The sequence below is a fragment of the Camponotus floridanus genome, unplaced genomic scaffold (assembly GCF_003227725.1).
Source record: "Camponotus floridanus strain SB8 unplaced genomic scaffold, Cflo_v7.5 scaffold17, whole genome shotgun sequence".
NCBI classification, from domain to species: Eukaryota; Metazoa; Arthropoda; class Insecta; order Hymenoptera; family Formicidae; genus Camponotus; species Camponotus floridanus.
In genome coordinates, this window is record NW_020229292.1 from 1,893,764 (window position 1) to 1,921,115 (window position 27,352).

Below are 27,352 nucleotides of genomic sequence, written 5' to 3' on the forward strand. Positions count from 1 at the left end.
ATACACATACACACACATAATATATGGATTTATATATATTTTTATTATATATATATATATATATATATATATATATTATATATATAATACATTATATATATAATACATGGAAGTCAGTGAACAACGCATTTTGCAAAATTCAATTCGCATCCTAATTACATTCGCAATTACATATCAATGGCGAGCTCGGTACAAGGGACTTTCGCGCCGAAATTCCTAAAGTCACCTACTTACCGATCTCGATCTCATTTCTCACCGCTGCGAAAGAATAAATCCGCCCATCGATATTCGATAACAAATAACAAAACTTTATCGCGCGCCGAGATCCGTCATTTTTGATAAACAACTCCGATTACTCCGAAGTTGCCCGCGCGGCCGCTCGGCAGTTTCCGGCAAACTTCGCGCGGCTACGCGAGCGCCACGCCAGCTGGCGTCACGCGGGTCGTCTTAGAGCGCGCGTATTCTTGACGCGACCGGTGTGGGAGTAGGTCCGCGCGCGCGTTGTAAACATCAGGTGAACGGTCGAGAAAAAAAATCGTCCGCGCAAATCCTGCGTCGCGAAAAACACGAGTCGCGCGCTGTTCTTAATCGATAACGCGAGTGTGTTCGAGCTTCCGGGGGGGTGCTCCGCGGAAGTTGTCATCTATCATCGCGCCAGATCGATCGAACCACCTTCAAAACAAACGCCACGTGCGTTGATACGACTCCCCCACGTGCTCCGAAATAGCGAGGAGGCTCGAGGGATTGAAATTAAGAATCATCCTTTGGATTCTGTACGAATGATTGAGCGATGTCTTGATGATCGTGAGTCGAATTTGACACTTTGATTACTTGCGCGAAGGTAAATTTTTTTGAAAACATCGCGCGACTTCACGTCGCTGCGTCGGGCGTCCTCGAGTGCGAGACTGTCGTCGTGTCGCAATCGCTAAATGTGTGAAATTAAACGTGCAGCCTCGTCGAAAAGACGCGGAGTTTAAAGGGTGGCGGGTGTGCAGTGGTTGGTGCAGTGGATATGCGTTGCCGATTGTTGTGAGGGTACCTGGGATTTCCTCGACATCTCTGGATCACGAGGACTCAGGATGACGCCGGCTAAGATTCTTGAAATTTTCCTCCTCTTTATGATGATGTATATCGACGGAGCGGACGTCATCGAGGAAAGAGGTACGTTTATTTTTGTTTTTTTTTTAAATTGAACGTTTCTGAAAATCCTGCTACCTGCTACGACAGAGAGATATTCTCAAAAAAATGAAACTTTTAAATGTGTATTGACAAATTTTAACTTGCGTGAGTAATATATTCGGTATAATATTCAAAATGTTCAGAAATTGATTGATGATTTGAATCGAAATATTTAACACCGAGATATTTATATACCTTTCGTTTAGATCAGAGCTGTTCACTTTGCCCATTTTCTCGGCTTATCTCCGTGAATAGATTTTAAGGTTTTGTTTTTTTTGTTTATTGACATTTGGCAGTCACGGGATACAGAACGTCGTATTATAGGTACATTATACCTGAGACGGAATGCTAAGTGTTTTATTTACGATTGTCAAGCTCGTTGCTAAAATATAGATAAGATATAAATGGCAGATGTAAATAGTAGGCGTAAATAGTAGGCATCAAGTCACGAAAATCGACAGATTGTGGTCCTGATTTAGATTACTTAAATCTATTTTTAATAGCAATTAAGATAATTTAAATAATGCGTAATATTTTTATTTTCCGTTTACATGTTTTATCTCTGACGTGTAAATTTTTATAAGCCTTTTGTTTGCGACATCTTACACGAAATAAATTTTTCAATAATAAAAACCATAGATTCCGAGAATAATATTCAATTACTATAATATTATATAATATTATATAATATTTAACTTAATTATTTGAAAAAAGAAATATTTAATTTTCAAATATAAATGGACTAGCAGTAACTTTTTCTTTTTTTAAATTAATTGGTTATATATATAAAAATATAATTGAAGAATTTTTAATTAAAAGCCTTTTAACGAAAGCCAACGAAAATCATGTACATACATGCATTTACGCACAAATTAAATTTGATAAAAAATTTGAGATTTAATATAAACATTTATAAAAATTTGATATTTCATTTATAAAAATTTGAGATTTAATATAAACATTTATATACATTTTCATATTAAATCTCTCTCTAATGTACAATATAAATGTATATCTGAAATTTTGAAATAATAATTACGTTTTTTAAAAGATTTTAATACACGCACAAAAATATTTTTAATATAATTTACACTAAATCTCAATTTATTTATCTATGGAGCAAATTTACCTGTTCCACTTGGCTGAATGAACATTTTAGTTACGCAAACTTTAATGCTTTTATGAATCGCGCTTTCTCGACTCACTCTCGATTCAACTCGCTGAATGTTCGTCGCGCTCCCAAGCTCGCGATTTTTGCAACACATAACATTGTAACTGCGTATGGCAAAGAAATATTTTTAACGTAAAATATCATGTACAAGCATTACTTATTCAAATACATAAATATTTGTTTAGAAATAATATATTTTTGAATATTTAGTTGGTATTAAAACTGAAATTTATACGCATTTCTTCTTTAAAAATCTTGAAATTAAATTTCAAAAACTTTGTAAAAATTAATAAAAACTTAATAATGGCAAGATACAAATATTTATTATAAAATAACGTTAGATCTTTAGATCTGACTTATATAATCATGTAATGTTTTTACATTTGCGTTTACTTGTTTGTCTTTTACGAGCAACAGCGCAATTATCGCTTGGTAGATAAGAAATTGCGTATCTCAGCGCTATGATAAGAGAAACTGACTGCCCTTACGTTAAGCAAATCATAGGGAATCGCCGACAAAGCTCGGCTAAAAATTTCTTTCTGTTTGTTTTTATAAACGAAAGATAAAGGATTAAAATACGCAAATATCGATTGTATAAAAAGGTAAACAGTATGTCAGGAAACGCCATCTTTTTTCGTTCGTGACTGCTAAAGTCTCATGACAATATCATAAACATTTAAAAAAATTAATGAGATATTATAATAAATAAGATACTAAGATAATAAGATAAATAAAATAAGTAAGAGAAATAAAAGTAAAGAAGGAACGCATGATTTATTTGCTGATTTATCGCGTCACAAACGCGACAGCGTTTTCTCAATTTGATCTTTCTTTTTTTCTATTTTTTTCTTTTAATACGAAGAAAGAGAAATACCATGAGTTAAATATAACTTGTTAAACGGTTAATTAAGCTTTAATCAGTTCGGTTCATCCAAAGCGCCAGGACAAAAATGAGGCCAATGATACGACGCCGTTCGCTGGAACTTTCGTTAAAGTGGCATTATCGTGCAAAAGAAGTAGAATGATAAGACAATTGCAAACACTTTCCTCGGAATCCCATTTTAACTCGAATTTATTTACTAAACACACGAGATAATTTTTTTTATTTTAAAATATATCTTGCAAATATGTATGATAATGGATATATTGGTTAGCAAGGTCACTTTGATTTATATCTTTTTAAAAATGTATTTTTCTTATATTGATATATTAAATTATATTATTAAATTAATATATAATCAACTTACAAATTTTTAAATTAAAAACAGATTTTACTGAAATGTAAAATATAATTTTTCTACAATTTAATTAATTTAAAAATTTTAAGAAAGGAGGTAAAACGTATAAAAAGCTGCGATTTCTTTTAATTATTATTTAAATAATTATATTTAAATGATGATTTTATGAATTTTTGAAATTTTGAGATTATATATATATATATATATATATATATACATAAGAATATCTATTTTCAATAGATTATTATATTGAATTAAGATAGAAAAAATTATTATAGATCTCTAAAAGCTTATAATTTTTATTCTCTGATACAATTTATTACGTACAAATAACCAGATAGAGAGAAAATGTTAGGAACTAGTATAAAATGTTAAGTAATAAAGTGCAACCCAGTTCTACTTCTACGCGACTAGTTTGAAAATAAAATTCACATTTCTGCAGCATGACATAGCGATGTTGTTCCACTTACACAAGTAGGACTTCCTCTCATTTTGCTTTATTTCTAATTTATTGAAATAACATGCATATATAGTTACTGGATATATACAAATTTTTCGCATAAAAATTATGCTGCATTGAATCATCAAATAGAAAATATTTAATTTCTATGCTTATAAATAAGATAATAAATATGGAGCATTAAAAGAACTACAAGCAGATATTTGAGATGTTTAGTCGTTGCAAAGTTCAAAATAAATATTGCAGATAAAACAAACTATATGTAAAACACAAAAATACTATTTTTAATATTTTTATTGACAGAATATTTCTATATCGGCTTCGCTTACATTTTATATCGAATTTCTTTTGAACAAAACTGCCATTGTCAAACTTCTCTTTTCTTCGAGTCGTTATTGCTCTTCAAGTACGCACACGGCGTTTTAATGGACTCAAACTTATTACATCGAATCTCTTGATATAAAGACGAGATGATAAAAGTTCATAAAAATGTACGGCTAAATAAGGAAGCTGGAAGTTGAAGATTATGCGGTAATTCTTCATTGAATTCTTCGGCGAAGTATCGGTCGGCTGAAAAAGCAGACTGCGATGGAAGCAAGAACGCGTTTCCCCCGCGTTCTTGAAGCGACGTCTGTCCTCTCCTCTGCCTTCACTGCACAGAGGAAAGACATAGAGGAGCGGTAGCCAGCCAAGCATAAAGCAGAGCCTCGAATCGAACTCCTCAGCCTTGCGTGGCGCAGGAACTACTTAGACATATCCAACGAATATATACAGGTGATCATTTTGTTTCGAATGTTTTGTAGAAGACGCAAAAAAGCTTGAAAGAGCAAAATCGTATAAAAATTATTAAGAAAAACAAGAATTAAGAAAATGTTTCAAATGTAAAAAGTTATTAAAAATATAAGGAAGCCAAGAGAATATTTTAAAATGCTCCGAAAATCATTATTATAAAATATATTGTTTAAATTAAGAGTTTCGAAACATTCTTGATTTAATACAATTATTTTTCTTAACACGCAAATATTACTTATATTTAATTAAAATTTTATAAGAGAAAACAACGCACGTCAAGACGCATTTATAAACTCTAAATAAAAAAAGTAAAAGATTTAATAAATTAATGAAATTTATTTAGTAATTAATTAGACAGTATTTTATGAATTTATATTTAAAAACTTTTAAATTTATTTTGTAATTAATTAGCTTTCTCTGATAAAAGCTCGCCGTCATATCTGACCTAATATATATACATAATAGTTCAGTTTCAATTTCCGAAAGCGACTGCTTATGATAAAACATTTGAGGACGTATTTAAATTTATTTATTCGTCTAATTTACTATTTATCAATTTATTATAAATTTACCTATGGCATTGTAATTTTTTACTTTTTCTCACATCATTATAATAGATATAAGTATGGGATCGGAATAATGTTCCCACGAATCGATAATGAGTCGCAAGGATGCAAGGGAATGAGCTCGGGTCAACATTACTTGAACCAATGTCGATCACGACGGATGAGTGACGCATCGGTTCACGGATCATCTTGCGCGATGATATTAATCTAATGAATAACCTAATTCTAATCTAATTCAAACATCTATTTCTAATCTAATTCAAACACCGGTCCATCTCTTTAATCTTATACTTTACTATTCTCTTTCCACCCTTTCCTTTATTACTTACTAATTATACTAAACATATTATTTTGTGTGGAACTAAGAATAGATAGTATCTTCTTTTGGATATTTTTAATAAGTAAAAATATAAAAGGAGAGAAAAAAAGAAGAAAAAAGGAGAGAGAGAGAAAGTAAGATCGAAATTTAAGTATTAGAAATATTGTCCCTTCGTAATCCCCCGATGTTTATATTCAAAAGATATTTTAATCAATTTCTTTTAGAATTTGCAATACGATATTTAACGAAATATAATCGTAGAAAATAATCATGAGTACGATTTATCATGAAGGAACTTGAGCAGCACTGGATGGGCATGTTCAGCAATTGAGCTATCTCTGCTGATGTAACAGCAGAAGCAATCAGGGTCGAGCGACAATGCATTCACCTCGCGCTTTGAATACATTTTACTTCATACATTGTCTCGCATTGTCGCTGTCTTCTCGTTAGCTCTCCTTCCTTTTTATTTATTTATTTTTTTAGGACACGGAAGATCTTAATTACAAGTATTTTCAATTATTATAAAATTGACATATCAATTTTAAAACGCGATTAGTGTCATCTTCATTAATCTTAGTTTACGAAAAAATCAGTAGTCGAAAAGTACCAAGTATAAGTATAATCACATAAAAATTGTAGCCGATAGATCGAAAATTTAAATCGTATTTTATTATTATTAATTATTATTAATTATCATTATTAATTAATTATAAACACAGTATTTTACTATTATTAATTAATTGTAGACACAGCAAATGTACAATGTATGTAATACATAAGTAACGAATATAACTGCGGTTGTATATAACTAGAGAGATTTATAGGCGTGATCTTCCGGACCCACGTGTCTAGAACGAAAGATGAGCTCCGAGAGCAACTTACGCCCAATTACAAGGAACGCATTCACAACCGCGTGTAGACGGGAGTCTTAAGCATGCATAATTATTTAATAGGCTAATGGAATGATACACCCGCCGAATCTAAGCGCGCCCAAAAAGCCAATTGTACACCACCGGCATTCCACGATTAGCTCGATCTTGTGTCATATATCGTCTCCGCGGCGTGATGGCTACGAAAAGATGCTTCACACGCGCATAATTTAGCACTCTTTGCGCGAAATTATGCGCATGGGAAATGCCCCTGAGAACTAATATTTTTCTTGCGCACACGCGCGTATGTTCTGTGTTATTGATGAGAATGTTACGGCAACGTCGTCGTGATTAAATCGATAAGAAAAGAAAAGACTTTTATTTGCATTACTAATCAAGCAAAGTTATTTTTTTTATGACAACGTCATGCTGGAAAAATTCCGTCTCTTTGCTATAAATTTTGAAAATTTTCATCGAGCAAGAAAAATGTCTGTTTAATCAATTTTTAATGTGAAAAACCTTAATAAATTACATACATTTATTGATAAACTTTTACGAGATTTTTAATATTTATTTATTGTAATAAAATATTCGTGTTCTTTATAAAATTACAACAATATTTATATCGAATACTCAAGCATTTTATACAAATGTCAAAAATCAGAAAGAAGAAGTGACAACGTTGTAGAGGAATTCTGTGAGGAATTCAATTCGTTTATAGAGAAAAGACACCCAGCTGCGAAGGGATGATTCTCCTTTTTATACGATCTATCTTATGATCTACCTTTTATACTCTTTCGATTTTCAAAAAAATATATCGAAGCAACTTGACTATTGCAACTATAAAGTATGAACGATGAATCTGCAGACTGTTCGCATGCGCAAGAAAAAAATAATGTAATGAAAACCTTTCACTTCCTTGCTTTAGCATTATTATTATTCTATATATATATATAATAAATAGCAACATAAAATAATAAAATATATTACAGTTAATCTCTCTGTTTTATATCTTCAACATTTTTCTTATGATTCTAAATGATAGATATCTGGGCTTTTTTCTATTTTTTCTTTTTATGGATGTAGTTATGCATGTATTTGCAAACACAAATATATATGTATAAACATTCACATGATTAGAATCTATATTTTTGTATCATTTTTTTAATATCGAGACTTGTGAGTAAATTATTGTTCAGAATTATTGAATTTAGCTCGTTATAGTGTTATTTTTTCAATCTTCTTAAAAGTAGCTCAATGATAATCCTATCAACATCTCTTTAAAATGTATCATTTTTAAATATTAGATTTTGTGTGAAACAAAGGAGAAATATTTTTCCTATAAGAAACATTTCCCATATATATGTGTTATTTAACGTGAATCTAACAAATATGTATATATTTATATAACTGGATATAACGTATAAAGCTGGATCTAAGATCAATCTATCGCAAGATATTAAATTTTTTGCGTTTCTCGTCCATACCTTTGTAAAAGAATGCGCAAAGAATTCTCAAAGCATATGCTTAACTAGTTCCATATTCGATGGTAATTAAATGGCAAAATATCGTGTGATACTTCTCATTTATCTTATTTATTACCGTCATTACCTAAATATTATCGAAAATATAAAATGGTAAAATATATTATAATTTAATAATTTTACATAAACTAGATCTCCGAAGATATTCTGATTTTAAACTATATTTTAAACTGTATTTTAAACTTTTATTCATAAGATTATTAATACATATATATATATATATATATATATATATATATATATATATTCAATTTTATAAACATTATCTTTAGATTTTGAATCTTTATTAATGACAAATTTGTTATGTGCACTTTAATTATTAATTAATAATTAAAAAATTAATATGAAAATAAAAATTCATTTAAGGAAACCTGTATAAAAACAATTCTTAGATTAGATACAAAATTATTTATATGAAATTATTAAGAGGTTATTCATATAATTGTTTATAAAATTATTAAGAAATTTATTTTCCGATTTTTAAATCATCATTTTAAAATTTAATATTTATAATCAAAAACATATGGAATTAAAATGTGTTTTACAAAGCAATGTGCAAAATGACGTTAAATTAAATAATGAAGTTTGAATATTCATCTTGTTTCAGAATAAAAGCAGAATATTTATCTTGTTTTAGAATAAAAGCTTTTTATAATATATTTTATCGTTACTTAAATTGATCAAACATTAACGCTAATTGAGAAAATGTTATAACATGATCGTACACCATGTTACATCTGTCGCGAAAGTTGAGACGGTGAATATTGAAGCCATTACATCTGATCGCAACGGAAATCGGGACGCGTGCATGCGCCAAGTCGTGCCAGTCGGCGATGAAGTTCAAAGACTCGCGGTATTCATCAAGTCTGAAAGAGTGCGGCGGATCCTGACAAGGAATCTCCCTTTTATTATCGAGTATTGAAGTTCAACGACACTGCCCCCGATACGTAATCCCAAAGACCACATTCAGCAACATGTCCAGCGCGAATCTCAAGGAGCGAGTCTCAAGGAACACGGCCATAGCTCGAGGGTCACTAGCAGGAAAGGATTTGTAGCCTCTCTCGTTGAAACTTGGCGTTACATCGGCATCGTTACAAAATGAAAAGCGCTTTTAGAACTCGAATACACGGCTGCATAGCAAGAGCTACTTGCTCGTTTTAAATAGACGACGATCTTTCCTTGACGATGATCTATAAGATTCTATGCAGTTTATCGTTTTGTTAAAAATTTATTGTGATTTTCTGATTATTTTGCAGTTATCTCAAAAATATAGCTTAATCTCCTTTTCGTAAAAAATACATCCAATTAGCACTAATGTGTGATTTGAGGAAATTCAAAAAATAAAATATAAGCTGCAAATAAATACTGAAATAATATTCTAAAAGTGGAAACAAATCTAACATTTTATTATCATAATTAAGCATCACATCGCTTCGCAAAATGCATTTATTATTTTTATATGTTTTCGATTAATAAAATTACGGATAAAATTTTTTCTATAGTGAAGAAAAAACGACTTGTTTGACGGCAGCATGAAAGACCTCCTTGAGACGAGTGAACTCGACCAATAATATGTAGTGACTTAACACCAGTAGCACTCGGTGCGCCTCGGGTGCGAAGATAACTGCGAGACGGTGGAGTTTAATTGAGGTTGATGAGGGGGGCGTTCGTATTGGCCCGGAATTCAATGCCGCGATGATGTTTCTTGCTCGTAGCGAGACAACGTCTTGAACGGAATGTTTCAGGAAAATCGATGAAACCGTCTGCTCACCGAGATGTGCAGGTAGCAGAGATGACTGTTCCGACAAAAGAATCGCTGATCATCGCATATTAAAAACTCGCCTCCTTCTGTATGACATAACCCTTGTCATTAACTCACTTGTCATTAATATGTCAGTCGACAACATTAAAAGATGAAAGGATGAAGGAAAATTTTATGCAATTGGAAACATAAATCATCAAAACGTAAAAATCCAACTTGTCGAAACATAAATCAATGCATTATTTCCATAAAATATACACATCATTCACCATCGATAATTTGCATCAGTTGTATAAATATAATAATTTGTCGAAAAGAGTCGAAAAAAAGATTTAAATATTTGTTACAGAAAATTAGGTGTCAAAAATTTTAATTAAATTTATATTAATTTAAAAATCGCGTCTTTATATATATTATTGATTATAATCTTTAATCGATTTTACAAAACATCATTTTTAATATTTTAATTTTTTGACATAATCTATAAAATTCGTGTACATTTTCTCTTTCTTTCTCTTTTTATAAAAATATTTATAAATTTAATATTTTTAATAATCTTTAAAGTTTTTAGATGTCTGTAGATGCTCAAGATAACATATGTTGTTTATATTGGATAGGGTGTTTATTACGACGTGACATTCCATAGTAGTTATTTAAATGCTCGCTTTACAGTACCTATATACTTCTTATCAAGCGCGTTTTGTATGGACCTCGTACGACAGCCTTTGAATGGAGGCATTCCAACCGCTTCGACAAGCGAGTTGTCAGCATCCTGTCTCAAGCCACATATCTATTTATATGTGTAACAAGGAAGTTGCAAAATATCTTCCTGATTAGAACAGAAAAGCATAATTGGCAAAGGTAAAAATAAATATGGCAAAATATTTTCAGAAAATAATATATATCACAATAAATTAATATATAAAATTATATAGCTACACATTTCACCTAAACATTTAAGGATGTTTTGTATGTCCAATCCCAGCAAAAAGTAGCTGAAAATCAATATTGACGAATATATCCACTTTTGGTGTATTTTGAGTAAGAAATTGTGTGGAATCTTAGCTACAGTGCAGAGATGTATTTTTTAATATTTATTACGTTTTTACTGAAATATTCCGAATTTTTTGAATTGAAATGACTAACTTTTGGCAGAGAATTTCGCCTTGTGACAGATACATGGCTAACTTTATTAAATTATATTTAATATCTTTTTAACCAGTTAGTACTTGTATAATATTATTTGACCAAATATTTCCTCTGTATCTAAATTTTTGCAAATTTTAAACAAATTCTGAATATTATTTCCATGTGTTTTTGTCATTTAAATCGACGTGGTTATACGTTTCCCATAAGAACACATGTTAATTCGGTGCAAATTAAAATCCTTATAACTTGTGAACGCTTTAGTGAATCGATTTAAAAATTGTACTGAAAATTCTAAACATATGTAAGGACATTCTGTACAATTTTCATTAAATTCTCAATATTTTAAAAATAAGTACAAAACATCCTTAATATTTAGACATCCAGAATCTGATATTTTTCGTTGCCATTGTTTCGAGCTACAAAATGCATCTCAATATTTTTTCGTGACAGTTTAATTCGAGCTAAAATAGTTGATATCAATTATAAATCAAATTGAAATATGGAAGCATTTAAAATGCACGTGTTTCAGTGAACACACAGTGAATTAATTGGCTCATTTTTCATCCAACAATATTTTCCAGCGATGAGAAAACTAATCGAGTAGCAGGCGAGCCTTTAACGAGGTTTCACAATCGAGTCTCTCCTCGGGCATGAACCTGCTCCGTAACTTCGTAAAACGGGCAGGCTGCATGCATGCCATAAAATCGCAACAGCGTCAAATAGCGCAAAAAGACCGCGGTAAAATCTTTCTCTCTCTCTTCTTTTTTTTTTGCCTCTCTCTTTTTCTCCCGGACGTGGAGGACGTTCGCGGGTTTTCGTCGTGAAACCGGGTTCTAACGCAGCCAGCACATGGTCCCAAGTTGCGTGCCGCGGTTACAGAGCAAGAACCTCCCCCTCGTCGGGAGGAACGTGCACGTTTCGCGTCCATCCTCCGTTGCTACCTTCGACATTCTTCCCGGCCCCGCACACCCCGTCCCCTGTTCCATTCAGGCATAATAACCATGCAGTTTCCCAGCGCGTCTTCAATGGGCGAAGATTGCATGCTATGGGCCAGTCCTCCTCGTCCTCCTCCTCACCGCATCGCTTTCATCCTCCTGTTCTTTCTCTTTCTCTCGTCCTTTTTGTCCTCTCTTTCTCCCTCTCTCCATCTTTCTCTTTCTTTCCCTATTTCCCCTCTCGCTCGCCTCTCTCGTCCTCTTCTCGCTCGCGAGTCTTTCCTCGTCTTCTTCCCGCGTCTCTTCCCTCTGTGTCTTCAAGTTTTTGCCTCTTTCTCTCTTTAGCTTCTGCCGCGATGCCCGTTCGCCATTCTCGTAAAGACTCGCGATGGTCATGTCCTCTGCGAACACGGGAAAATTTTATTTCCCCCCCGCAAGATTGCGCTGAATGGGTCCAATGTATGTCTATAGATGTTTTCTGTATTTTTTTAAATAATCAATTTTTCGATTCGCAAATTATGCAAGAAGACGCATTACAATTTTTGAAGGAAAACAGTTATTAACAAAGTTAATATGAAAATTTAAATTTAATTTAATTTATTTTATAATTTAATTTAATTTAATTTAAATTTAATTTATTTTGTTTAAAAATATTGATCCAATAATATAAGAATATCTATATCATTTGGAAAATAATAATTTATATGAAGAGTCTCTCAGGCTTACGTAAAATCTCTTTTTCTAACGTGAAGTCGCGGGCACCTTAGGATAACATTATGAGAGCACACGATGTGTAGCATATGAGAAAATATCGCGAGACTTGTCTTTTTCTCACGTGTGTATTGCGTCTACCGTCACGCGAATCTAAAGACGTCCTATTCCCAGCGCGAAGGTACGAGCCATTACGGCAGTTCGGAATGCCTTTTCATTTATTTTCTCGTTTTCCTCCCTGCTACGATTCTTATCTACGGTTATCTACGGTTATCTACGGTCCATCTTATCTCGCAAATTCAGGAAACTAGTCCAGGTCAAAAAAATTCGCTTTTCTCCGTTTTTTTAAGATTGTTTCAACTTTAGGAGAGACTCTGATCGTTGGAAAACTTCAGATTTTCTTATTTCATTAATATACTAGAGATTGATACGATTTAATAATATATATAATTTATTCAATAATCATAATAATTTTCTACACTTTAAATTAATTTTCCTGTATTGCAATATTTGCGCATAAAATTGCAAAGTGTACGTGATCGAAAGGCTGAAGAACGAGGCGTATCCGTTGATGAGCGACGGAACCAGAGGGTCACGAACAGGCTTTCTCAAGTTGACCAAATAAAGCAACCAGTTCCAAAGAAAACAGTCCAGATATGTCTCCGGGGAGTCAAGCGCTCGTCCAAACCGGGACTCGATGTCGCGAACTCAGCGTTGCATCTTCTCCAGGGCCGGGGTGAACGTCCAATCGATGGTTAGACTGGACAAATGAACTTGAGCTCTCGTTTCTATAAATTTATGACGTCAGCAGACTGATTATCTACGATTATTTATGACGTCAGCAGACTGATGTCAATCTTTTACCTATTCAATATTTAATATCCGATGAATATAATATAACTGGACTAAATAATTATATAAGATTTTGGACATGGTTGCGTGAATAAGAAGAGAAAATTTTTGAATATAATTTGAATTAATTTGAAATTTTTTAATTTATTTTTTGCTATCACATTTGCTATTCACAGCTGAATGAGTATTAAATATTTTAAAATAATTGTAGTAAAGAAAATATATAATATTCTGTACCAATACACAGTTTTGCAAATTGTACATTGCAATTATATCCTTTTACCTTTTTTATACATATTTAAAATTATATTTAATATCATTTAAAATTAAAGTTTGACTCGCGGAAAATTATTTTATTTTAGTAAATAATAATATATAACTTTATTGATATTATAATTTTCTGCTTGAATCTGCTGTAAACGAAGAAACGGTGTTTGAATCATTAGAAATAACTTTTTTTACTGTATTTTTTATGCAAAGCATGTGAAATATGTTGTTAAATTGAATACATTAATATCTTATTAATGTAAATCAAATAACTATACATACGATACGAATAAAAAATAAATACATGATAAATAAGAATGAAGGTAAAGCAATGTAAATTAAATATGATAAAATTGCTTCTAGACGTATTATAAATGGCAATTTGCGATTCTAATTTATCCGTTCTATCGTATGGATTAAAATATTGTACGCAATCTATATAATCAAGTTATATTTGAAAGAGAGAAAACATTGAATATACTAATAGTTATATAAATAAACATAATTATATACAACATTCATTAGCTTGCGTCGCGGATATTATTCCAGAGAAATAGCGCAAGAGTTAATAAGCTACTTGCAATCTAAAAGAAAAAGAGAAAGGGATACACACGTGTACACAATCTATAAAATGGAAAAAAAATATTACGTGAGAACCAATACTTTATTGAACGAAATTATCCTAGTATTTCATGTTTAATACGTTTCTAAAAATTTTATGTAACGCTTATTATTTGTCGTATGAGACTATTATATAAATTTTATGAAAGAAATATCCTTACTTTCGGTCCGGTAAAAACATAACACACAAGTTTCGATCAGTCATCTGAATCCCTGAAATTCTCATTCAACTCTCCGGCCACCCTTATTTCGCACATCCCGCATTTCTCTTTTGCATACACGCGGTACCTTCGAATTCGAGCAATTCTTCTCGCTGCAACTGCTCGATGCACACGCGCTTGTATACATTTAGAAAACCGGTGCGTCCCCGTCGAAAGAATGCACGGGGAATCCAGATGAGTATTGTTGCCCCGACTGTCGAGGATCTTCTAGCGTCGGTGGACGAGACAGGGGGAAGAGGGGACTAAAGAGGGATGAAAGGCGCCGGTGGAGGAGGGTTCGGTTACCTGCGGGGCCGCGATACTCAGGTACTGCATTGTTGCGTTGTCGCCGGGATAGGAATTACCATGGCCCCATAGTGCTCGCCAGGAAGGCTGTGCAACGGGCGAGTCGAGGCTAATCTGCGAGGTGGCAGTGAACCTGAGACAGGAAAACTCGCCTCCACGGAACGTAAAAAAAAAAGAAAGAGGAACTGAGGCGTGTTGTGTGACACAGTTGGTTTGCATGCACCTTGTGCCAGAATGACATCTAACGCTTTCCTTCTCTCTCTTTTACGAAAATAATGAATTGGTAGGAGAATATTACAGAGGGGATTGATAAGGCTTTACAGCAGTCCTTTAGATAAAATGGAATTTTCAAATACTAAAATCTACGCGAAAATCTCCAGACATCGGTTTCACATATATTGTGTGTAAATGATTCCAAATATTATAAAGCAGATATATATAAAATTGTAAATGGTCATCATATTAAAAAAATTGTAGTTAAAAATAGAAATTACAGAAAGCAAATTTTAAATAAAAAAGAATGATAATAAATAATAGTAAATAAATAATGATAATAAATAATAATAAATAAATAATAATAAATAATAATAAATAATAATAAATAATAAATAATAAATTCAAATCTAAGTTCAAACAAGAGATCTTACAATCCATGACTGATATTAATATTGAATGTATATATATGATTTTTGAAATATAATATATATTTTTTATTTTAAATATTAATTATTAAAAAAATTATATAAATATTGATTATTAAAAAAGCATGAATTTAAAACACATCATCATTCATAATACGGCCATTGTTTCGGAAGATATATCTGCTTCTTGCTCGGGATACGGCCACCCATGCGGAGTGTACTGAAATGCGTCGTGTGCGAGTCGTCACCATGGCGAAACAACCACCATGGCAAGAATATAACGTTACACTCTGGTAGCAATCTTGGTGTGGGAACACCATCGAGATGGAAGAGTGCGAGAGAAGAAGAGCGAGCAGCGCGTATATACAATCGCGGTTAAGGAATACTGTGGCTGGTTTAAAGCACAGGCCTAAGGAATACGATATCCCTCGATCTCGTGTCTTGAAAGTACCTTCATCATGAACATGTTGAAATCAACGCGTAACTTAATCAGGGCTTAATAATAAATCTGCTGTTGCACCGATCGCACAGAGCGCATGCTGCAGCGGATCTAAATAACAAATCAAAGTCGCGAGATTTCCACGTACTACGAAAAAAGAAATTATGAAACGTTTTTGTTTAATATAATTTATAAAATAAATAAATTTAAAAATTCCTTTATAAATTTAATAAAATTCTTCTATAAATTTAACAAAATTCTGCGTTTTAACAGAAGCAACAGATATGTGTACAAGAGGAAAGAAAGAATTAGATTCTTAGGATTTTTCTTTATTTCGATGATCTTTTTCGAGAAACGCGTGATTTTTAAAAATATTAATATATATATATTTTATTTAAAATTGAGCACACACATGACGATGATACTTCTTATATTACTGAAGAAAAATAGCACGCAGCTGTAAAGTTAGACTTTTTTCAGAACCTCACTACGCGTTCCTCGCATATTACTCCATCGCGTGAATACAATTTTTTTTCCAGTTTGATGATCGAAACAGACTCGATATTAGTCTGTAAGAACTCGTTAATGACGCGCCGCGAGATTGTGCGTCATATATAGCGCGAATCCGTTCTCCACCATTTTTTTTTTTTCCTAAGCGTTAATGCAGCGAAAGCACAGCCGCACGCGAAGTTTGGCCTTATACGCGGCAGGAGAGTACATTTTGTATAAAATAAAAAAAGTCTCAAGTTTGCCAGCCATGTGGGTACATCGAGAGCACACTTGGCAGCACCAGTAGAAGCATATGTCGCGCTTTTTATCGAGCGTTTTATTTTTCGTCACGCTAATGTCGAGAGATGCCCCTTGCCTCGTCCTTCGCCGTTAAACCCGTTAAATATTCCGCAAATGCGCATGAAAGAGCGCTTGGCTTCAATAATTTTTCAAGCTATTAAGACTTGTAAATAATATATACACTTTTCAATAAATTCATAATGTTATTACATTTGCTATTTAATTAATCGGAGAAATAAAAGTGTTTTATATTTTGTTATTAAATATTTTTAGGTTGTTATTGAAGCTTTATTAGAATTATAACGAATTCGATAGCGCTTTAACAATTTTTCAAATCATTAATGTATTTTTAGCACGCAATAAATAATATATAAGCTTTCCAATAATTTTATAGTGTAATTATGTTTAATATTTAATCAGGAAAATGTGCATTTTCGTATATATTTTGCATGTACTTTAGCGTGATAAATATCATGTATCTTTTTTTTCGCTCAAAAAAATCTAGAAATTATAGATAAGATAACATTATGGAACGGTATCATAATTAGCGGAATGGCATACACATGTAATGTATGCCACCGAAACCTGAATTACTTGGTAAATCAATCCAAGGTTCCTGTACTAATCCCGTTATGGGAAAAGAAAGACACACTGACAGTCTGTGTCTTCCCGCTCTTTTAATGCGCGTATATTTTTTTGCTTTCTCTTCGATTCCTGGCGATTTATATCTTTGCTTTCTCTCGCAATCGCATTTCTTGATGTCTTTCTGAAAAGACTGTACAATGGCTACTGCCTTTGAGGAAAATTGTCATCTGAACTGTCTGTTCATGATTTTAAAAATCGATCTCTTCAACGTGCTGGTAGCATTTACGTAATCATGGAATAAAATGCTGCGTAACTCGATGAATATCGAATCTAATTTGCTTGTCGTAATGCTTACATCGGAAAGATATTCTCGCTATTAGATTCCGATATGTAATTGAATTCTATTAAACTATTATATACATTTATTTTTCTGCCAGTGAACGGTGTGGCTCCATTGAAAAGTAAAATTTCGATCACCGGTGACATGACATGCAATATATTAATAGAAACTGTGTAAATAAAAAAAAACAATAATTACTTATCTTTTTTTTTAACTGACTTATTTTGTAATTTTAATAAGTTTTAGATTTCTATAAATGATAACAATCTTTAGCTTAATAAAATTGAAATTCTATCGCTCATATACAATATATCGTTAAATAAGAAGATTTATGAATACAAGTTTAATTAATTTCTCATTGTATTTCAAAAATCACTAAAAATTAAACTTCTGTAAATATTCTTATATTCCTCTTTACAAGCATTTTGAATGTCACAGATATAAAAAAATTAAATGCCACATTTATAGCGAATGAATTCCACCCGCCAGCCGGATGACGACTGTTATGCATTGAATAATACAATACGATGTACGCATGTAGGATATAACAATGAGAACAATTACGACGTATCAGCTGATTATAGAAATGAAGTCGTACACCTGGCGGGTGGATAGAATTCAAGTTCAAACTATACAAGCTATACATTGTAGTTACATTGTCAGTCGTGATGCTGCAGCGAGTAGGGAGCGATCCTCTTTCGGGGACCATTTGCCTAACCATCTTGCGTCAAATTGACAAGAGTCACGACGAATGCTGACTGCGAGTCTGGTCGAGTGCACTCTTTGGTCAACCAGGGTAAAAAGGGGCGAAGGTGAATGAGAGGTCGATGCCTAGATCGTTTCTTCGCCCTCTGTTCCTTGGCCTTACGTTCCTCCTTTTTTGCTTTCTTTCGCCGCGCGATGACATGAAATTCCTCCGGCGAACAGAGACTGCTCGGTTTCTGTTCGCCAGATCCCTGCTCAATGCAATCTCCGTAGTATCAAGGATGCTTTGTACGCAGGACGAATAACGAGCGGCAAATGGGTCCCTGCTCCTCTTAGAAAAATCCCAGACAAACCACTTCAAGTCGTAGTCGCGGTAGCGAATACCAATGATTAAACAAGCTATTTGGTTTACGTAAATGACCTTTTCCAAATTTATGCCGTGCATAATGCATAAAACGGTGGCGACTAAAAGCAGCAATAATCATAATTATTTCGTTATCGTTAGCTTCATGAAAAAATAAAGACATATAAATTTTATTAAACCAATAAAATGTTAAAATAAAAATAAAAATAAAATGTTTTAATATAGTGTATATTTTTTAATACTGTTTAAATCTCTATTTGTATCAAAAAATATATTATATTATTGTTTAGAAAATTTTTAACAAACTGCAGCATGCTAATTTGTAATCTAATTATAAAAATATATTTAGTATTTAAAGTTAATAATTTGCAAAAAATTATTTTCCATCTTGATAAAAGAATTAAAAATTAATTTTACTTTGTTTTAAAAAAAATTTTATCATAATATTATTAATTAGAGGATGTCGCACACACAAAATCTTTCATAGACGTAAATAATACACACACATAGAAGAAAAATATTAAAAAAATGATATATATTTATATAGATATATAAATATTTATAAATATTTAAATTGTATGGATTTTATTTTACAATAACGTGTGGAAAAGAGATAAAATAATTAAGTAAGTAGAAATAAGTAATCTCTCTTTTTTAAATTTAACATAAAATATAAAACAGTAGCACAGGATGGAATTAGTAGCTATTTTGCAAGTGCAATTCACGACTCATCGGAATATAATATACATATTTCACGGTGAAATACGCGAGTCGCTTCTTACGTCGCTCTGATCCTTTGCGATTCATCTCGCGCCTTCTTTCAATGCTATTCGCTTCATGAAATATTCGTGATATCTTCCCTGTCGCCGATAAAATTCGAAGAATTCCGCGAAGTGACGAATCGTTTATTCATGTTGAGGAAGAGGATTAAAAAATCAGCACGTAGAAAATAATTTATAATTTATAAATATTTATTATTTATAAATAATGTATTCTGGTGACTTAACTAAAGCTTGCTCATTTTATCAGTGTTATTTACACACTCTTATGCACACACACACACTCATTTACACACTCTTATTCAAGAGTTGATTTATGTGGCGCAAAAATCTAAAAAGATATATTTTCTGATGTTATCTACACAGTCAAATTTTTGCTGCTAGAAAAGGATTAAATATCACATAAATTATATTTTGAATTACATTTTATCCAAATTGAAAAGCTACATATTTATACACATATATGTGTGTTATGTGTTTATATATATGAAAATTTTATTATATGTATATTAAATAAGAATGTTCACTTTAGGCAGTAAAGTATGCCTATATAATTTAAATATACATCCTCGCTTAAATATTATTAAATCTGGAACTTGCTATATAAATATATATTAATTATAAGATATATACAGATAATTATTATATAATATTCGATAGATGTATGAATATTATCTGTTTTAGAAGGAACAAAATTTACGAAACAAAATTTTACATTGAATTAATTAATTTTATGCAAAAAAATGTAATTATGTAAGTATGTTACTTTTTTTAGAATTTTGCATATTGCTTCTATAATGTTGCAAATGAAAAGTATTCTCGAAGGAAATTCCTATGGAAAATGTGGTAGCAAAAATATTAGTTTGAAGAGAGCATTAGTCCTTTACTTCCGGATACTTTAGAATGATCTATGACATTCTCAAGTACGATATTTCCTTATAGTTATAAAAGTTTCACAAATTGTGCAGCTTCTTGTGAACTAAGTGCCCATCTTGCACGAAGCGCACAAAGGATGCGTACACAGTCAAAAGGTCTTCAGCCACTTTACGGTCCTCTTTGGAAAAAGACGACGAGTGGGAATGAAAGGACGCTTCAATTCCGTAAATATTAGGACAGGTTCGCCTAGGTAATCTAGCTTCATAAAGGAAAATATACAACATCCTTCATAGCCTCTCATGGCTCACAAGATTGCATGCAAACTCATTTCTCTGAGTAATTCAAAATTAGTCGGTCTCTTTAAATGCTATTGATGCTCTCTCTCAATCATAAAATTTAAAATTTAAAATAACGATAAGCTAAATATAATAATTTAATTTAAAATAATATATAAATTAAATATTAAATTAAATTAAATATTAAATATTAAAATTAAATATTAAATATTAAATATTAAGTTAAACTTAAATATTAAATATTAAATTAAATATTAAATTAAATATTTTAATATTGAATATGCTTTTGCAAAAATTTGATCAATGAATATCTTTAACGAATGAATGAGATATCAGTTTTTTATAAAATAAGACTAAATATACTTTATGATAAACTTAAGCATTCTCTAGGGCACTTTCATTCATAATTGTCTTTCATTAATCGATGTTCATTCATGTATCAATTTACCTGCTTTAATATGACTCCAAGTTGCGCATCGAAATATGATGTCTGACTTTTTCTTATCAATTCATTTTCGCTCGTGCATTTTAAACAACATTCGCGACAGCCTTTGAATTCAAATTCTTGCATCATGATTCTATAATCACTTTGATTCAATAATCATATTTCATATTCTTTTTTATTTCACAAAAAAAATAAGACATGATCCAATAATTTAATGCTGTATACAAGTTTATATATCTCACAAGTTTATATATCTCACAAGAAAAGAAAGAATTTATTATTGAAAAAGATATCTCTCGCGTTGATAACAGCGCATGTTATCGCGTACGCGATTACTTGAACCATAAATGAGACTGATCTTGCATTTAATTATAAACACGAGGCGAGCAAGCGTCTTTTGAATCGACAGGAGACTTTGAAGGATCGATTTTTTCTCAGGCTTTCCTCTTTTTCCAACGATCCATAGTTGTCGCGAACGAAAGTCCTCGAGTGTCGGAGCGAACGTGAAATTTCCCACGAACCGTTGTCAAGGTACGGTAGTCCTTCCGCTGCCATTAAATATACCTCGTTACTTTCGCTGACAACGCACGTATATGATAGACATATCTGCTGCGAAAAAATGACGAAAAAAGTTCGCATTCGCCCCTTGGGTCGTTACATTAGCGAATATTCGCGCGAGAGCGCGCGATGGTTTTAAAATTAAGTCCCGTTTACAACGCGCTTTCCACACGTCTCGCCGGCAAAGAGGAAAAAGTGCCAGGTGCGCCATAGGAAACGAGCATGAATATCTAATATACAGGCGAACCCGGAAGCGAGACGAGAGGTGCACGTCCTGTTCTAAGGACTTCGTCTCTCCTTTCACGTGATCTTCGCCTCGTGATGTCCCATGGGCACCGCCAGCTGCCAGTATGGACGGCCAAGTTCGTTCCTTCTGCTGTTTTAAGGAAATTTATATCCCGCTTTCTCCCACATCCACGAGTCTGAGAAAAAAATCTAGCGAGCTACCAGCTTGGGATATCCACCCACTTCCTCTTGTACGATTAAAAAAAAGGAAAGCGTTTTCCCAGGAAATCGTGTGTGGATCTATGGGTGCGCAGAAATCTTTCCAACTTAAGCTATTTCTTTTTAATTTACAAAATACACTGTGTAACTGTAATCATAACTTTTTTTATTTAAAATATATTTATGTTTAGGATTATTAATTTGAGCATAGAAATATTCGAGAGAAGTATTTTTATTTAAAACATTATTATAAATTATAAATTATAATAAATTAAATAATTGCTATTTTAATTTATATAAAATCTATAAATGTATGTGCATATAATAGCTTCATAATAAATGCTTAGTACGTCGAAATATAAAATTCCCAATTATGAAATTCTCATCTGATGTAAATGGATAACTAGTCTTGACTGAAGAATATATATAATAATGTTAATAAGATTCCTATGTAAATTACGCAGGAACACATGAGATTATTTTATATCATTAGAGCTAACTGGACATTACTTGTGAGGTAAGAGAGATCTCAAATTACGTATACGAGAAGGAATCGTGCGAAAGTTTGAAGAACGGAAGAGTCCATAAGGTGAACATGTGCTACGAGCGATAGATCATCCAATAGATTCATTGTGATCTTCGATCTTTACATCTGCGTAGCACATTAATAATAGAGCACATCAGCGTTATTCCCGATGTGAGCCGCGCTCCCTCTTTTCTCTCACCTTTTTACGAGATTTTCCTACCTGGACCACCGGCATCATCCCACGCTCGATGATGAGCAGGTGATGAACCTCCACCGACCCATCTCGAAATCGAAACCTTCACAAATTGTGTGTTTCTCAAGGATCTTCGGTTGGCCCAAGTCATAATTTTTAATGTCATATTAAGGCTGTCGATTAGCGTAACATCTGTCGATCTCACAGGTCAATTAAAATAAATTACGTAATATATTCAGATGTTATAAATAATTATTTGCTTTAATTATATAAGTAAAAAAAATAAATTACAAATCGATCGAATTCAATCTCGATATATTCAACAAATTAATTGGATAGAGATTGCACTGATAAAAAAATAGATGGAATTTTACTTTTCATCAAACTTTTATTATAAAAAAAAATAAAACTTCTTTTTATTGTAACATATATAATACAAGAAACTTATATCAAAAATCAAATTGATGTATTTATAATTGTGTAATTTTAATGTATTGACAGATAAGTGTGCCAGGGTGTTTATGAAATGCATTATGCTCTTCTATTTTTATTCAATATAGACTAATTTATAAGTATATGTGTCTCATCTTCTACGGCCACCCACGATTCAAGAATTATTTTCGTGCGATAACCCTACGCGATAGCAAATGAAAGATGGTGGGCGGCCGAGTACCTCATCGCCGGTTAACAACAAAACGATGCCTTTCTTCGCTCGTTTCTTTGTTCGCGATGCATTAATCATTCAATTTGTGACTACTATTCGTAAATGATCACTTATGGTCACCTGCGAACAATCATTCGCGATCAATTTTTCCGCTGATACGTATATCGCGATGACTATACGACACAATGAGTTAAATCCGCGAAATCGAAGCAAAATTATGAAGTAGACAACATGCATTTTATTCACATTTTCCTTTTAACGACCGCATATTTTAAAGACATTTATTTTCTGAACAATTGATCTCTGAGCGAAAATATATTTCTAAGTCTTATTCTACTTTGTAATGTGACAAAAGTGAAATTTGTGTAACATGAATTTATTTTCGGTATAATTATCGCGTGCATGCGAGTGCACAATGAATTATATACATCATTACAAAAATTACTGGAATAAAAATATGATGTAAATATGATGTAAATATCAAATTATTCTCAAGCTGTTATTACATTAGAAATTTTACTATTTTCTGCTGACATTTATTACATTTTAATGGCATTTTTCAGGAAGAAACAAATTAAAATCTAATAAATGTCAGCAGAAAATAATAAAGTTTCTAAGCTTTATATAATATTAATATACAATAAACACTTATATAATTTCTTTTTACCTCATAAGAAATCAGACACACCAAAACTTACTATTAATACCCGCGAGCATCATTGTGCATCCGGTCTTTATGTGATTCCAACGATGAGAGAGTTTTGCATGCAAAACCGATTTCTCTTGGAGTACCCAGAAGCGGATAATCGCGATGAGGTGCAGCAAAGCAAACGCATTCGCGTTCTTATCGCAAAACAATCGCTCATTATCCGCAAGTTTATCGACACCGAGAAAGGCTCCGGTCGTATTTTTTTTTTTCTTTTAACTGCGACAACGACGATATCGCCAGCAATAATTCCAGTACTGACGCTGCGGTACCGTTTTCCGTTAGCCGAGTGAGATGGTTAGACGAGCGTCGTGGTTGTTTTGCGCTCTGCCAAGCGAAACTACCTCGAAGCGAACGGCAGTATTTTACCTCGTGAGACTTTGCGGAAATTTGCACTTTCGTACCCTTGCCTGAGCTTGTAGGACGATCCTGACCTTCGACGTTCCTTCCTTCTCTTCAGCCTCTGTCTCCCTTTCTCCCGTTGGCGAATCCCTTTCCTCCACCCCCCTCTTCACCCCCTTGCCTTGCCGTACCTCTCCAAATTATATATCCGCACGAATACAGTCCTTCATTTACTTAACTTTGAATGGGAATGTAATAGACCGTTTCTTAGAACTTCTCCTAAATCTAAATTAACTATTGCGAGGAGGTTCATTATGGTTCATTATGGTTTCGCTTCGGATGGAATTAAAATTTTTAATCAATTTTTATTTATTTATATTTATTTTATTTATTTAAAGAGATGATGTATTTTATTTTCTAATAGAGATCTTTATGTTTCAAAATTTACGTACGGATATATTTTCGAAGTACACATAATTAAATTTTATGGAATAAAAATTGTAAAAATATATAAAAGTGAAACTATGTTGTAATTTTATTTTATAAAAATTGTTGGAATTTTTTTCTTGTTATAAATAATACTATGAGAAAAAAGTAAATTAGAATAAAAGATCTATTTATGATCGTAGACGATTTTCAGGCTAAAAAATTTTCAGGCTTTTTTTAAATATATAGGTTAAAAATCTTTTAATTTTCTACAATTAATTTTAGTACGATTAAGTCTTAGATTTAGTATGATTAAGTCTTAGATTTACAAATTTTTGTTAAAGCACGAGATATCTCTTGGTTTTTTTTACAATGGAATGCTCGCACTCGAACATTCCCTTGCTGCAGTCGAGCGTCGAGTTTTCTGCACGAAGTTCACCTCTCTTGCGAAATCGCGTTAGAGAAGGGTACCGTTAGTTCGCCTCAAGAAGGAGACAGTTTCTATCGCGAGGGCAAACAGGGATCTAGCATGTAATCATAAGCGTATAGCTATCGTAGATAGTGTGCCGCAGGTAACCATGCGCGACTGCAATCAAGTACAAAGTTCTACACCTTTGTGACAATCAACAAAAAAGACATATGCTAATAGCAAACTCGGATATTTATTTCGAATCTAAGACAATGATGATTGTCCAATATCAAGTATCATTTCTTGTGTTTTAATAATATCAATTTTAATTATTTACATTTAATAATTTATATTAAAAATGAGAAATAGAAGAGTGAAACTTATTATTTGAAATCTATTATATGTATATTGTTTTCTTGATTCTTATATTTGCATAAACTGCAAAAATATGAAAATCATCAATCCATCTTATTTACATTTTTGCAATATTTATTTTTGTAATATTGGAATTAAAATATTATCATATAAATTATTTCGTAATTTTGTAGTTTTATTTGAAATTTAGTAGTTCAATTTGTATCTATATTATTAGTATGTACAATGTTCTTTTTCATTTCCTTGAGCAGATAATTCATATATGAAATGATAAGATAAAATCTTTTTAATTACTTTTTGCGATATATTGTATTGTAACTGATTATTTTAATCAGTTAAATATTTAAAAAATATTATTTTTATTTCTATATTTTACTTTACAAATAAAAACGTAAAAATTATTTTATAGATATAATTGATTTAAAATAATAATCGATTTATCTAACAAATAAATTTATGCTTGTAATAGGCTTTCTTTATTATTATAGTCATAAAAATATATAACAAAAGATAATGCTGAAATATCTTTGAACGGCATTTAATTCTACAACTAAGGCTGCTGGTGGCCAATTAAACAAATTTACATGGATTATTTATATAATTAGATTTTAATCATTAAAGTTATTGTGACAGGTATATAACTTATATATTATTTAATAGATATCGAAAAAATATCTTTGAAAACATATTTCCCGGAAGAGCCTTGCACTCGTGAGTAAATTTCTACTGTTTAAGGAAAATATAATTAAGTGTATAACTTATATACAAAGCATGAACATTATTATCCAATTCTGAGGCTTCCAGTTAGTATACATATTTAGCTGTCAACTAAGGCGGAAGGACATTTCCTAACATCTGTTATCTTTTATGCAAAGCATTCGTTCATAAGATATACAAGAAAACACTATGATTTATATTTCACGAAAACATTAATCACTTCAATTGCATAAAATTACTTTAATTAAATAAAATATAAGCATGAACACAAAGCTTACATGAATTGCATAATCTATTGTTGGTTGCACTAATTGTAAGCTGATTAATTTAACTTTTTTCTCATAAAAATGTTTAAAAAAACAATTATATTTTATTTAATCATATTTGCTTTTTATTGTCAAACTATTTTCATTTTCCTAAAGAAAAATATTTTTAATTTTTTATGTTTAAATAATAAAAAAATATAGTGTGATACAAAAATGACATCTCGAAATTTTTGATTACAAAATCGTATGCGTTTATCAAAATAAAAAATAGTTTTGAAAAAAAACAAAATGCATATCGTACTATTCCTTCATGCATCTCACATCTTTATTGTGACATAGGCAGGTGCGTACGTGTGTATTTCATGTGAGAAGAGAGCCAAAGGGGAAGCGAAGCAACAGGCTGCCGGGGTTAGAATTGAAAGATGGTTGAAGCGAGAAAGAATGCGTCGCGACAAAAGTACTACTAGTATTATAAAAAAGCAAAATATATAAAAAATTGATAAATAAATTTAGTTTTAATTCATTA

At 31.8% G+C, this 27,352-nt stretch overlaps 1 protein-coding gene across 1 annotated transcript in view; it reads left to right on the forward strand.

Annotated features, from left to right (window-relative positions):
- The first annotated feature begins 476 nt into the window (after nucleotides 1-476).
- The window catches only part of LOC105257833 (epidermal growth factor receptor), a 157,584-nt gene continuing 130,708 nt past the window's right edge, over nucleotides 477-27,352 (forward strand). Inside the window, exon 1 of the mRNA XM_025407249.1 lies at nucleotides 477-1,161. Coding sequence (XP_025263034.1) covers nucleotides 1,080-1,161 — 82 coding nt within the window. The 5' untranslated portion in view covers nucleotides 477-1,079. The remainder of the gene's footprint in view (nucleotides 1,162-27,352) is intronic.